Source organism: Colobus angolensis, unplaced genomic scaffold, assembly GCF_000951035.1.
Source record: "Colobus angolensis palliatus isolate OR3802 unplaced genomic scaffold, Cang.pa_1.0 Scaffold38, whole genome shotgun sequence".
In the NCBI taxonomy this organism is placed as follows: Eukaryota; Metazoa; Chordata; class Mammalia; order Primates; family Cercopithecidae; genus Colobus; species Colobus angolensis.
The window spans coordinates 6,337,643-6,352,413 of NW_012117154.1; the positions used below are offsets into that span (position 1 = coordinate 6,337,643).

The 14,771-nt window shown below is 53.3% G+C and overlaps 1 protein-coding gene across 8 annotated transcripts in view; it reads left to right on the forward strand.

Moving 5' to 3' along the window:
* Positions 1 to 967: 967 nt before the first annotated feature.
* Positions 968 to 14,771, forward strand: part of PDE9A (phosphodiesterase 9A) — a 74,743-nt gene continuing 60,939 nt past the window's right edge. For 2 of the 8 annotated variants that reach the window (XM_011954094.1, XM_011954095.1), the window contains exons 1-2: positions 975 to 1,042; positions 13,441 to 13,484. In XM_011954094.1, coding sequence (XP_011809484.1) covers positions 1,008 to 1,042; positions 13,441 to 13,484 — 79 coding nt within the window. In that variant the 5' untranslated portion in view covers positions 975 to 1,007. Of the gene's footprint in view, positions 1,043 to 2,961; positions 3,042 to 13,436; positions 13,485 to 14,771 lie in introns of those variants that run through there. The other 6 variants (XM_011954097.1, XM_011954101.1, XM_011954093.1 and 3 more) reach the window with 5 other exon arrangements.

A 14,771-nucleotide genomic window follows, 5' to 3' on the forward strand; every position in this document is an offset into this window, starting at 1 on the left:
CGAGACTCCTCCCTGAGAGCAGGGACCACTTGGACAAAAGATGTGGATGCCAACCCGGCGTTTCCACCGCAGCCCGGATGGTACTTGGGGGTGAGCGCAGCCATCCCGTGCAGAGATTCTGTTTCTCTGCAGGCGCCAATTTCACTGCGGGTGTCCAGGATCCTCAGCGGTTCTGTTGTGACATGATTCCCCTCTTCGACTTCATCATTCAGCCTCTGTCCCTCAGTCCCCAAATACCGAAAGGCATTCTTTTTTTTTTCTTTTTTTTTGAGATGGGGTTTCACTCTTGTTGCCCGGGCTGGAGTGCAGTGGCGCGATCGCGGCTCACTGCAACCTCGGTCTCCCAGGTTCAAGCGATTCTCCTGCCTAAGCCTCCCAAGTAGCTGGGACTAGGCGCCCGCCACAACACACCCCGAAAATTTTGTATGTTTAGTAGAGATGGAGTTTCACCATGCTGGCCAGGCTGGCCTGGAACTCCTGATCTCAGGTGATCCGCCTGCCTCAGCCTCCCAAAGTGCTGGGATGACAGGCGTGAGCCACTGCGCCCGCCTTTTTTTTTTTTTTTTTTTTAAGTTAATGAACTTGAATTTTATTTTATTTACAGAATGGCCCCCATGAGCTACTTGAAGACCTGGTGCCCAGCGAGTGTTGACCCCAGGTGGTCAGTCCTGCCTGGCCCCTTCCAAGGGATGCGCCATCTCCATAACCATGTCACCGACAGGCGTGTGGGCAAGGGGGGTCGCTGTATTTTTCACATCTCTTTCCACTGAACGCAACAATGACATTTTTCACCACCCGTATATATCAACCAAATGAAAAGATGAGCCTGTGACTTTCCAATGCCTAGGGTCACAGTTTTTCTTTTCAAAATGCACCTTCAGGTTGGAGCCGGAGCAGAAGCACATGGCCTCTGATGCCTCCAGGGAGACCCGCCGCCCTCGCTGCCGCCTCACTGTGCTTCTGTTTTGCAGGTGATCTTCAGCAAGTACTGCAACTCCAGCGACATCATGGACCTGTTCTGCATCGCCACCGGCCTGCCTCGGTGAGTGCGCGCTGCGGGCTCTGCCTTTTCAGGATGCCTGGGAGGGGCAGGAAGAGGCCAGAAGGGCCTGAGGGACCCGCCCGCTACAAGGGGCTCTTTGAAATCAATCGATGCGCAGAATCCCAAAGGAGGCTCCGCCGCCTTCCAGGCCTCTCTGCCTGCACAGGTGATGGCTGTGTCCACACAGAGGAAACCATCTGGCTGAATTAAACAGAACCGCCCTCCAAGGGGTGTGGGTTTTTCTGCCGGGCGTGGTGGCTCACACCTGTAATCCCAGCACTTCAGGAGGCCGAGGTGGGCGGATCACCTGAGGTCAGGAGTTCGAGACCTGCCTGGCCAACGTGGTGAAACCTCCTCTCTACTAAAAATACAAAAATTAGCTGGGCGTGGTGGCACGCACCTGTAGTCCCAGCAACTTGGGAGGCTGAGGCAGGAGAATTGCTTGCACCCTGGAGGCAGATGTTGCAGTGAGCTGAGATCATGCCATTGCACTCCAGCCTGGGCAGCAGAGCGAGACTCCACCTCAAAATAAATAAATACATAAAACTCTCACTTCTTCATTCACTTTTGGAGAAAGCGGGGTCGTTGTGTGTGAGTTTGGTCCCCAGCCCCACATCACCCCTAGGTGCCTTTTCTACCCAGGGGGCTTGACCCAAATCAACAATGGGCGAAAGGCTGACTTCAGAAATGGGTTGAAAAGACCAGTGATCTACCTTATTGAGTCCTCAGAGTCCCCCAGGAGTTAATGTCCTAAATCAACAGTGTGTTCGAACCAGTGGCTTTTCTAATTATAAGCAAACTTTCTGATTATAAAGGGTGAGCAGGAGTAGCTTTGGCTCGAGGATTAGCTTTAAAGTTAGGACGGAGGTAGAGAAGGGCAATTGAAGTTTTTCACAGACAGGTGAGAAAATGGAGATGAAATTACATGTCTGAAAGTGCAGCAAATGGCAGCTTTAGCAGCAAAAGTAGCCCATGGTCTGGGGCATCTTTGGGCACCATATATGAAGCACTGTGCCGATAAATAAATAAATAAATATATATACACATTATTCCATAGAGCATCCCTGGGATTCGAGTATCACCTCTCTTGCACAGATTTTAACAACTTACAACTGAAGATCAGAGAGTAACTTGGTCGAGGTGACACAGCTTGCAAGAGGCCCCAGAAGATGTGAGGTTGGAGGAAGACTCATCCTAACCATTTAAAACGATTTTGTAGGAGAGAGTTGTGCAGTTCAGATGGACTCCCAAAGGTAGTGGAAGTGGAAAGACAAAACTATGAATTCGTCATCTGCTGATATAAATGTTAGTTCCTATTTTACCACAGGTTTAAAAACAAAATCTCCAGCCGGGCACGGTGGCTCAGCCTGTAATCCCAGCACTTTGGGAGGCCGAGACGGGCGGATCACGAGGTCAGGAGATCAAGACCATCCTGGCTAACACGGTGGAACCCCGTCTCTACTAAAAAATACAAAAAACTAGCCGGGCGAGGTGGCGGGCGCCTGTAGTCCCAGCTACTCGGGAGGCTGAGGCAGGAGAATGGCGTGAACCCGGGAGGCGGAGCTTGCAGTGAGCTGAGATCCGGCCACTGCAGTCCAGCCTGGGCCACAGAGCAAGACTCCGTCTCAAAAAAAAAAAAAAAATCTCGCAACTCAAAAAAGTAGACTAGCTCCAATTCCCATTTTAAAGTATTTCAGCATCTACACACACTTAGGGTTATACACAGCTGTTTAATTTCATTTACAAACGGAATCTCAAAGCCCTGGGGACAGCCTCCCACCCTTCCCATCCTACTGCAATTTGGCCAGGCTGGTCCCGGGACTGTCCTGGTTGTCTCAGGGCTCTGGCCCTATGTGTACAGTCAAGTGTACATCCCAGAGCACGCTGTGGGCGAAAACACGGGCTTGGGTGTGTTTTCCAGGAACACGACCATCTCCCTGCTGACCACTGACGATGCCATGGTCTCCATCGACCCCACCATGCCCGCGAATTCGGAACGGTAAGAGGCTCCGGCCATGTTCCTCGGGGTGTGTCTGGCACTTCTCTCCTTGACATGGGAGGCTTTCTATGATTTTGTAAATGTGCTTCTGCAGAAAGGTGTGAATTGACAGCAGAGATGGAGGGCGAGGGTAGGAGCGAGTGTGGAGTCCTCGTGTTCCCCTGCAGAGGAGCTGGGCACGTTCCAAGATAACAATTGCAGCCATGGCTCTGCACCCGCTTCTCAACAGGGGGAGGCATTGTACAGAGGAGAAACTGAGGCCCAGGAGGGTGAGCCGAGAGCTGCAGAGCCAGGCCCCGGGATTCCCACGTTAACCCCAGGAAGGACCCCGGGAGATTCCCTACAGAGTCCCTGGGGACATTTCGTGTTTACCCACTTGGGGCTGGTCTCTGTGTTCATAAAGTGATGCCTGTGGGAGAGTCTATGCACAGAAGGGGTGGGGATGAGGGAGGCCCAGGAAGTCAAGAGGAGAGGCCAGTGAAAGCCTCCATGAATGTCTGTGAACTAGGTCAAGCCAGCGGTGTGTGGCCCAAGAAGGACACGGAGCAAGGGCTCTCAGGTCAGTGACCTGCCCCTGTGCCTGGTGACCCGGGGAGACCCCAGCAGCCTCCACTGCTCTTTGGCTGGGCAAAGTGGAACTTAGATTTTCTCATGAGGCAAGGGAGCAGGTGAGCTGGGGCGTGCGACCTCAGGACCCCTCTCTGGTGTCCTCTGTTCCTCCCAGATTAGGGCTCACTGAGCCTCCAAGGGACTCAGTAGATGCGATGGGACACTTGTCAATCTGGTCATCAGGGTGTCCTGCCCAGCTGACCCATGGCCAGCTCTAAGCCCACAGGAGAAAGTGCGTGTCAGGGAGACCCCTGTGTCAGTGAGGCCCCAGTGGACGTGGCCAGCGCCGTCCTCCTCAGCGTGATCCCAGTGGACGTGGCCAGCACTGTCCTCCTCAACGAGGTCCCAGTGAACATGGCCAGCACCGTCCCACTCAGTGAGACCCCGGTGGACATGGCCAGCGCTGTCCTGCTCGGTGAGGCCCCAGTGGACATGGCCAGCACTGTCCCCCTCAGTGAGGTCCCGGTGAACGTAGCCAGCCTCATCCCCCTCAGCGAGATACCGGTGGACATGGCCAGCGCCGTCCCCCTCAGCGAGATACCGGTGGACATGGCCAGCACCGTCCCCCTCAGCAAGGCCCCAGTGGACGTGGCCAGCGCCATCCCCCTCAGCGAGGCCCCAGTGGACGTGGCCAGCGCCATCCCCTTCAGCGAGGTCCCAGTGGATGTGGCCAGAGCTGTCCTGGTCAGCCGTCCTCCCTGTCACCTTGAGGCCTCAGCCGAGCTCCTCCCATCTGGCTGTGCCCATCAGTCTCCCCTCCTGCCCTAGCCAGGATGCCCGTCTTCTGCCCCACACCGTCTGGCTCTGACTCTTGGCTTCAAGACTCCCCGGAAGGTGCAGTTGGAGCTAATTGGCTCCCCAGAGACTCCAGTGAGCGTCTTGTCAGCCTCACCGGGAACCAGCTCCAGCCTGGGAGGTCTCGCTCAGAAGTGAAGTCACTGAGTGACCCGTTCTGCCGACACCCACAAGACTAAAATGTTCTCTCAGAAGGGATTTCATGGAGACCAGCACCTTGTCCATGCCAGCTGGGTCTCTGAGAGAAACCGCTTTGTTTTCCTGAACTCATTTGAAGAGACATTTAAACTGGGCGGGAAATAGGAGAAGCCCACCTTGACCCTTCTAATTCTTATTAGAAGGTGCCTTATTAACAAGAGAAAGTATCAGACACACCAGACAAAAGCCCTCCTGAGCCCAAAGAGCCCAAATGTCTGGAAGCTCTCTGCTGAGATGCCAAATGCACACCTTTCTGATAAAGAGACAGCGACAGATGAGGTACCATGATACAGACAGGGCAGTGGACATGGAGAGGGGAGCAGTGGAGATGGAGAAGATGGAGGTGGACGCGGATGAGGATGTAGATGGAGAAGATGGAGATAGACATGGATGAGGATATAGATAAATGTATAGGGTGTGTATCTAACCGGGTATGGGTGCTGCAGAAACAGATCTAGACACCAATGTGGATGTGATCGAGATAATGTGATTCTGGGCATAGAAAGAGCTACGGATACCCTAGCTATGACTGTGGGTGTGGATATAGGCATAGACATGGTGGGGAGGAGAGAATAGACTCTCCTCTCTCATTACAAACTGATCATGGCTGGGGGTGGCACATGCTGAGATGTGGCTATATTTGTCCCCAGGCTGGTGCCTGCATCCTCCTGCACCCCCATCTCCTTTGTGCCTTCTTCCATTCCCTCTCCATGGTTCGGTCCAGGCCTCACTGAGCTCTGACCTCCCTGCCTCCAGCCTGCCTCTCCCACACGGCTGCCAGGTTCAACCTGGTAGGACACCTCCTTCTCTGTGGTGGCCTGCCAATCTGGGCCCTGCCAACCTATGCCCTACCAACTTCTCCAACTTATCCCCTGTCTCCACGCCTGCACCATGCTCAGCCCACAGGATCCTGCCTTCCCAGCTCTGCAGAACCAGCTTCTGCTCAGCCGCTAGTTGCCAGTGCAGCCACCTGCTTTAAGCACCATCCACAGTCACCCATACCCATCACCATCATCATCCAAAGTCACCCACCCTGACACCATCACCATCCAGAGTCACCAGCCCCTTCACTGTCACCATCCAGAGTCACCCAGACCATCACCATCGCCATCACCATCCAGTCACCCATCCTGTCACCATCACCATCCCATCACCCATCCTGTCACCATCACCATCCAGAGTCACCCAGCCCGTCACCATCACCATCCAGAGTCACCCAGACCCATCACCATCACCATCCAGAGTCACCCATCCTGTCACCATCACTATCCACAGTCACCCAGACCATCACCATCACCATCCAAAGTCACCCAGACCCATCACCATCACCATCCACAGTCACCCAGCCTGTCACCATCACCATCCAGTCACCCAGACCATCATCATCACCATCCAGAGTCACCCAGACCCATCACCATCACCATCCACAGTCACCCAGACCATCACCATCACCATCCAAAGTCACCCAGACCCATCACCATCACCATCCAGAGTCACCCAGCCCGTCACCATCACCATCCAGTCACCCAGACCATCATCATCACCATCCAGAGTCACCCAGACCCATCACCATCACCATCCACAGTCACCCAGACCATCACCATCACCATCCAGAGTCACCCAGACCATCACCATCACCATCCAAAGTCACCCAGACCCATCACCATCACCATCCAGAGTCACCAGCCCCGTCACCCTCACCATCCAGAGTCACCCAGCCCGTCACCATGAGCATCCAGATTCACGCAGACCCATCACTCTGACCACCCACAGTCACCAGCCCCATCACCATCAGCACATCACTGGCTTCCTCCCCTCAGCGCGCGCCTCAGTCTGAAGTGATCTCAGTGACTTGTTTGAGGTTCTCACTGCTGCTGGCCTTGCTGGATGGTCTCTCATAGGAAGGAAATTTCGCCTTGCTCTCTGCTGGATTTCCAGCCCCTAAATAAGGCGGGGCATGCTGGGTGCAGGATGGACTGAGTGGGGGATGGAGTGAACCAGTCCAGCTCATGCATGCCTCTCCCTCTGCACTGCCCGGAGCAGCTTTGTTTCCGGGGACGCAGGGCAACGTCTGGAGACATTTCTGGATGTCACCAGGGGTAAGGGGCTGCTACTCGCGTCCGATGGGTGGAGACCCATCGGGATGCCGCTCAGAATCCTACAGCGTGCAGGACAGGCCCACAGCAATGACACATGTGGCCCAAGACGCCGGCGGTGCTGAGGCACAGCTCCTGGTGTCCGAGGTCTCCCCTGTGCTCTGTAGCTGTCGCTGTCCCCTCAACCTCCCCCAATCTTCCAACCTAGTAGTTCTCAGACAACCAGGGGGCTTGGTGGAGCACAGAGCTCCTGTTCATGACAGAGGTAGGCCCCGAGAATCTTTCTGCAGGTTGGCAGTGAGGAGGATGAGGCTGGCCCGGGACACGCCACTGATGCTCTCTGACCCAAAGGCTTTTCTCTCCTGCTTCCTTCCCTCTTCCCTCTCCGGCAGGTGACGTTACCAGCCTTTTCTTTTTTGGCCCTGCCTCTTCCTTGGCTTTTCTGCTCTTCCTCTCTTCCACTCAGTGCCTGGTGACAAGCGGCCGTCCTCAGAGATGTGCTTCAGGGCCCGAATTCCTTGCTCCTCATACTCTTTCTGCACCGGAGCCACCCTGTGAGGCCTCGGGATGCTCAGCATTTCTCTCCTGCCCCCCTCGCCACATGTCCAGGAGGGAGCCAGCATCCTTTGCTGGCTTTCATGCTGTGACTATGGTGTTGGGTGGAAAAGGGGCCATGGGAAGGCGAGGCAGGTGGCTGCTCAGAGCCCCACCTTGCACAGTGACCCACGGGGCCTGGAAATTCACTGCCCCAGTTTCCACACAGGTGCCTGAGCTCCTGCAGAGAATGCCTGATAGCGAGACACGTGCCCGTCCATTTGTGCTTTCAGGCGTCCTAAGCACACACACCTGCTCTTATTCGGAGCCGTCCCTGTAAACGAGTTCAACTAAAGAGTGGCTTTCCACCCTGGCTGCAGATTGCAACCACCCAGGAATCCCTTTTTTTTTTTTTTTTTTTTGAGAGTTTTGTTCTTGTTGCCCAGGCTGCAGTGCAATGGTATGAACTTGGCTCACCGCAACCTCCAGGGATTCTCCTGCCTCAGACTCCTGCCGAGTAGCTGGGATTTCAGGCATGTGCCACCACACCCGGCTAATTTTGTATTTTTAGTAGAGATGGGGTTTCTCCATGTTGGTCAGGCTGGTCTCGAACTCCCAACCTCAGGTGATCCGCCCACCTCAGCCTCCCAAAGTGCTGGCATTACAGGCCTGAGCCACCACGCCCGGCCCTCCCAGGAATCTTTAAAAAGGTACCAGTTGATGCCCAGACCCCTCTGATGAAGTCCAGATTTTTAAGAGATTTTTTTAAAAAGCTCTGCAAGTGATTCCAGCACACAGTCTGGGAACTAACCGCTTATGAAAGGTCTGGAAAACCTAAGAAACCACTCTTGACCCAGCCCTCTGGTGACCAGGAACTTATGTCTACCAGACCCAGGGCCTTCCCTTGCTAAAACATGCTGGGTAAACTCTCTGTTTCTTCCTAGCAGACAGCAGCCCTCTCTCTCCAGCTCAGAAGCTACACCAGCAGTTGTTGGTTGGTTGGTTGGTTGGGTTGTGTCTCTCTTTAACTTCCTCCGCTTCTGAAGACACCTGCAGTGACCTGATATAGACTTGGTCACCCCACTCTCCCCCCAACCTTAGGCCCAGGAACCATGTCTTTGAAGGAGGCTCTCCTGCAGGCAGCTGGTTGCATCTAGCTTGCTTGGATTCCTGCAGGCAGCTGGTTGCATCTAGTTTTCTTGGATTCCTGCAGGCAGCTGGTTGCGTCTAGCATGCTTGGATTCCTGCAGGCAACTGGTTGCATCTAGCATGATTGGATTCCTGCAGGTGGCTGGTTGCGTCTCCTGCAGGCAGCTGGTTGCATGTAGCCTGCTTGGATTCCTGCAGGCGGCTGGTTGCATCTAGCATGCTTGGATTCCTGCAGGCGGCTGGTTGCACCTAGCCTGCTTGGATTCCTGCAGGCGGCTGGTTGCATCTAGCATGCTTGGATTCCTGCAGGCGGCTGGTTGCACCTAGCATGCTTGGATTCCTGCAGGCGGCTGGTTGCATCTAACTTGCTTGGATTCCTGCAGGCGGCTGGTTGCATCTAACTTGCTTGGATTCCTGCAGGTGGCTGTTTGCATCTAACTTGCTTGGATTCCTGCAGGTGGCTGGTCGCATCTAGTTTGCTTGGATTCCTCCCAGTTTCACAGCTACAGGGTGGGCATTTCATGAAATCTCCAAATTCCAAGGGCTCTTGACAGACCACCTCCATCCTGATCAGAAGGGGTAATGCCGGTTGCCCGGTCTCTTAGAACTTAAAACTCTAGCTCCTTCTCTGCTCCTCATTCCAAACCAAATGAACTGTGACATTGGATTATTCTTTCAAAATACTTCTTATCTTAACGCCATCCTTTAGATCTTGGCGGCCAGCTCCTGGTGTGGACCGCATCTCACGGGTGGGCTCCGATTTCTGCCTCCTGTTACCCCTCACAGTTATCTCGCGAGTCCTGCTACCTTCCGGAAAAATAGGCTCCAAACACACTTTCATCCCATCACTCACAGCATGGAGTTCTCTAGTGGCCTGTTGGCCGCAGGACACTGTCCAGCCCCCCGCATTGGGATGTCTGGCCCCAATTCACCATAACGTACTTGTCTCCAATCTGCTGAGCTGCATGAGTGCCCACCCCAGCCCAGCAGGCACTCCTCTTCTGCAAACCTCCAAGCACATTCCCCCTCTGCACACTGTCAGTCTTCCTATCCCCGCCCCGAATCCAAAGGCCCCTCCTATGGCTGGGGATCCACTGGCAGCTGCCTAACCCTTCCTATGCTCCTGGACGTTTGGTGCAAGCTGGAGCATGCTCAGGCCTGCATTTGAAATAACCTGGAACACATTTACATCATGGAAAATATGGAAAATAGGCTAATTGCCTTCCACTCCCTTTTAGAGCTGGCAAGAAAGATAATTGATGACTAAACAACCTAACGACCAACAAATATAAAAAGTCATAGCCCAACCGTGATCAAATAAGGCTCCAGCATTCCTCCTTGGAGGGACCCTGAGCCATCTGGTGTCAGTTTCCTTTCCAATCTGGGAACATTCTGGAGATCCTGGCGTCCAGCTAACATGGACGTTGCTTCCTGACAACGCTACCCCTTCCATTCCCCAGTCACTACTGCTTCAAGATGCAGTGGAAGGAGAAAATCAGACGTCTCAGAAGCATGAGTGAAAGTGGGGTGTGTGGTGAGACACATACAGAGGGGAGAGGGCCAGAGGACAGTGCCATGCGACACACACCATTGCTCCTTTTGTTCCCGGTTTCAGCCAAGTTGTGCCGCGGGTGACTCTCCACCGGACGAGCGCCGTGCATGTAAGGCCAGTATTCTTGGCCATTCTGGCTTAGAGAAAAGCTTTCTATGTTCCCGAATGGCTCCAGGCCTCCTCCTCCTCCTATTAAATGGGTTTTAAAAGAGGTCTTAGAGCCCAGGCAGTTAGATCTTAGAAACAGACAAATACAGTAGAAGCCCGAGGCAAGCTTATTCTTTCCAAAGAGGAGGTGCTTCCTGTGTTAATTTGTTGTTGAAGAGCATGATGAAGATTCCGCTCCACTGAGACTGAGCCAAGAGTTGACTCATTCATGGGAGCAACATAACGGGTCCTGAGAAACCAAAGGATTCAGCAGCTGGGAGCCAAGACTGATCTTGAGTGGCCCAGAAATGCAACCCAAGGATCTTGGGCCCAAGGGCTGGAAGGTTTCTGCAGCCCCCTGGAGCATTCACAGAGGCTCCCTGTCCATCCGCTTTTCCCTCTATTGTGGATATGATCGTTCCTCCCCTCAGCTCACCAGACTCCTCGGAGAGGCTGACCTCTGAATAGGTTGAATGGGCTTGAAGGAGGCTGGGCTCCATTTGGGGGGATGAGCAGGCCCAGTGCCCCTGCATGAGGGGAGGGTGTCTTGGTAAACCTGTCTTTGTGTAAGGTCCCCAGGACACCTTCCTCTGAGTCTCTTTTGTGGGAGAAGTTGCTGGACATGCCTCTTGGGCTCTGCCCCCGCCGGCACTATGTGGGATCCATGCTGTTCTCCCTCCAGCCCCTGCCCCACCTCCTGAAACCCTTCTCTGCTCCTGGTGTCACTACCCCCCCCCCCACCTCCAGCAGTAATTTTCTAGGGACAAGGGGCAGGAGAAGGAGGAGAAGAAAGAGTCCTTGCTGCCCCTCAGAGGAGGCGCAGGAGAAGAAAGGGGGAGGAGTGGGGAGCCAGGGATGGCAGGAACGATGGGAAAGCCCCTTCCTGCTGCCCACGCAAGTCCTGGCTTCCCCTCCACCCACTGCACCATCTCGATGGCTGCTGTCATGGCAGGAGCTGGAGAGACACTGAGAAGAGGAAGGAAGGAGGATCTGAGAGGAGCCCAGCACACCCAGCTTCTCTGCTGCCCACCCTCCACTCTGTCCTCCCAGTCCAGGCCCTTCCTAGGCAGCCCTGGCACGGGTCCTCACTGGCCACACTGAGGCCCATCAGCAACGCACCTGGCTTCTTTACGCCTTGGGCTCTGGGTCTGTAAGGCAGTGAGGCTGAGGCTCCTGGAAAAGCCAGGCACCGTGGACTTGCCCAGCTATGCACAGGCATCGGGGGCTAGAGAGGCCCTAGTCCCAATGACGACCGAGTGCCGTCTCCACCTGGGGAGCTTGGAGGTCTCTGCTCTGCACTTAGGGCCACGCTTCAAGCCCAGTGCCTCTGATAACCGAGTCTCTGGGGAGAAATGAGCCCTCCAGTGCCAAATGACCCGCCACTAAAAGGCCTTTTGAGGCAGGGCCTCTCGTGAGCCCAAGCAGGCACACGGTGGGAGATGAGAGGGTGTGGGCTGACTTGACGTTCTGTGTGAGCGGGGTCATTCATTCATAGGGTGAGGCGAAAGTCGAGGGGACAGAGGGACCTCTAGTCCCCAGCACTTGGGCTCAGCTGGCAAGTCCACAGTGCCTGGCTTTCCCGGGAACCTCAGCCTTACCAACCTACAGACAAAGAGTCTAAAGCGCAGGGAGGTCAGTGCCACACGGTTTTATTTTTGCACATTATTGGTGTTTAAAATTGTAAAGATTTTCCACGTTACCTGTAACCATCAAACCACATGTATTGCCCCCAATTAGTCACCATTAACGGCTTGGCGTGTATACCCCTCCATATTCACTGTGCTTTCTTCTTCCAGAAATGAGCTCATTCTCTATAAATCACTCTGTAACTTGTTTTTACCTAGTAAGGAGTCACGGGCGCCCCACAGGTGAATACTTGCACACTTGTCTTCATCTTCTTAACAGCTACCTGACACCCCAGTATCTCAGTCTGTCTGAACTGAAACAGCTAGACGTTGACTTCTCAGAGTGTGGAGGCTGAAGTCCAAGATGAGGGTGTGGGCAGGTTCTGTTCCTGGGGAGGCCTCTCTTCCTGGCTTGCAGACAGCTGCCTTCTGGTTGTGCCCTCATGAGGCAGAGCAAGAGACAGCTCTGGTGCCTTCGCCCCTTGTAAGGACAGCAACCCCATCCCGTGGGCCTCACCCTCAGGAACTCCTCCAAGCACAATCACCTCCCAAGGCCCCACCTCCTAATCTTACCCACTGGGGATGAGGGCTTCATTATATGTGGGATGGTGGTACCTCAACATTCAGACCCTGGCACCATAGGGCCACTCTCCTGCCTGTGGAGAGATGCACAGACTGAACCATCCAGACCGCACAGTGGAGCACGCTCTTTCAACCCACCTGCCCCTGACCACAGTGGACACTCAGGAAGAAACGGGTACAGCGAGTGAACAAATGAATGAGCAAGTCAAAGACATGAACACGGGACATCTGACTGTCTCCCTGTGTGCTGATGTTTCATTCTGATTCATCCCTCCCTAAATTCATCTGCTGAGACACAGGATTTTAACCGGTGTTGCTACACGGCTTTCCCCAAGGTGTGGCAACCCACACCCCACCAGCAACACCTGTGATGTCTGCCGGCCTGTGTCCTTGTAGCACTTCTCTTTCCAGGTTTCCAAACGTTGCTAAACTGCTGGGTCAAGGAATAGCATCTCCCTGGGGTCAGCCTCCCTTGTGTGGATTTTTTCTTACTCCTCTTGGCCACTGCCTGTTCCTGGTCTATACCCGTTCCATTGGTTGCACTGTCTTTTCCCGCCCCTTGGCCAGAGGCTGTCGTGTGTCAGCGACAGAAACGTTTCGGCTGTCGTATGCACAGCCAGTATTCTCTCCCCGTCACACTGGGCTTCATGATTATGGGGGGCGACATCACGGAGATCCCAGTGCATTTTCGACGTCATCACTGTCACCATCCTATCTTGGTCACTTGAGGGATACGGTCGCCATCAGCTCGACAGAGCAAAAGAGAGGGAGGCCACCTGCATCCGCCAGGTGCTGGAATGGGTCCAGGCAGCTGCCAGAGTCTGCCGTTTCCAACTCGATACAGCACCTGTGATCGGCAGTCGTACCCATGACATTTATTTAATTGACCAAACATGAACATTATAGAGGAAGTTGATCATTTAAATGATATACTTGAAACTCATCTGAGTAAGGAAGCTGAGAACAGTCAAAGAAGCTAATTTAAAAAATAAAAAAATAAAAAAACAACCTAATCCACTGAATTCTAATCATGCCGAGTGCTTATCTCTCCTGCCAGACGTACAGCGAGCGCCTTGCAACGTCTCACAGCGGCACTGTCTTCTCTTTTGCAGCACTCCCTACAAAGTGAGACCTGTGGCCATCAAGCAACTCTCTGGTAAGGCCCTGCTGTCATTTTTCAAACTAAAAGAAGGAAAAAGAAATCTTGAGCTCACCCCAGTGATGAAATATATACTAGTTAAGCATTTGAATCTAAGCATTTGAAATGTATATGAGTTAAGCCTTTGAAGCATCTAACTATATGTTAGTTAAGCATTTGAATCTGCATTTGAAGCTGACACTATTACAGAATCCGAAACCTTGTATTACTGTAAGGGCTCTGCCTTTCTAACCCCAGGCAGAATAGCATCTCCCTGGGATTAGCCTCCCTTGCTTGGATTTTTTCTTGCTCCTCTTGGCCACTGCCTGTTCCTGGTCTATGCCGGTTCCGTTGGCTGCAGTGTCTTTTCCTGCCCCTTGGCCAGAGACCGTCCCAAGGACTTTGCAGATGCAGGGCGGCATCCACTCTGGTCTTCCTGGCCTAGCACCTGTCCTCCCCGTTCTGCTGTGAGTTGCCAAGGCAGGCATCTGTGGTCCCCGGGACGCCTTGGGGTGCCTCATACAGTCACTTGGGCTGCTGTGTTAGAATCCTTTTTCTTTTCTTTCTTTCTTTTTTTTTTTTTTTTTTTTTTTTTTTTTGAGGCAGAATCTGGCCCTCTCGCCCGGGGCTGGAGTACAGTGGCGCGATCTCGGCTCACTGCAACCTCTGCCTCCCAAGTTCAAGTGAGTCTCTTGCCTCACCCTCCCAAGTAGCTGGGATTACAGGCATGCGCCACCAAGCCTGGGTAATTTTTTTGTATTTTTAATAGAGACGGTGTTTTGTCATGTTGGCCAGGCTGGTCTCGAACTCCTGACCTCAGGTGATCCACCCGCCTCAGCCTCCCAAAGTGCTAGGATTACAGTTGTGAGCCACTGCACCCAACCTAGAATCCCTTTTCCATTTGATTTTTATAACATTTATTTATGTGTGATTTATACATCATGAAATGCCATTTAAGTGTCTATTTTGATGAGTTTTTAAAAGTGTGTCACTGTCGTAATCATTACCCAAATCAAGACATTTGCACCAGCTAGGAAAGCTCTCTCGTGCCCCTCCACAACCGACCGGCTTTCTGACATCATCCATGAGATTTGTCTTTTTGAGAGTTTCATGTAAAAGAAATTACATGGTACATGTACTCTTTTTTGACTTGACATAATGTTTTTGAGACCCACCCGTGTGCTGTGTGTAGAGACAATTCATTGCTTTGTATTGCTAAGTGGTATCCCATGGTGTGGGCTGTACCACAGGGCATCTTCCGTTCTCTGTGGATGGACATTGGTGTCCCATGGTGTGGGCTGTACC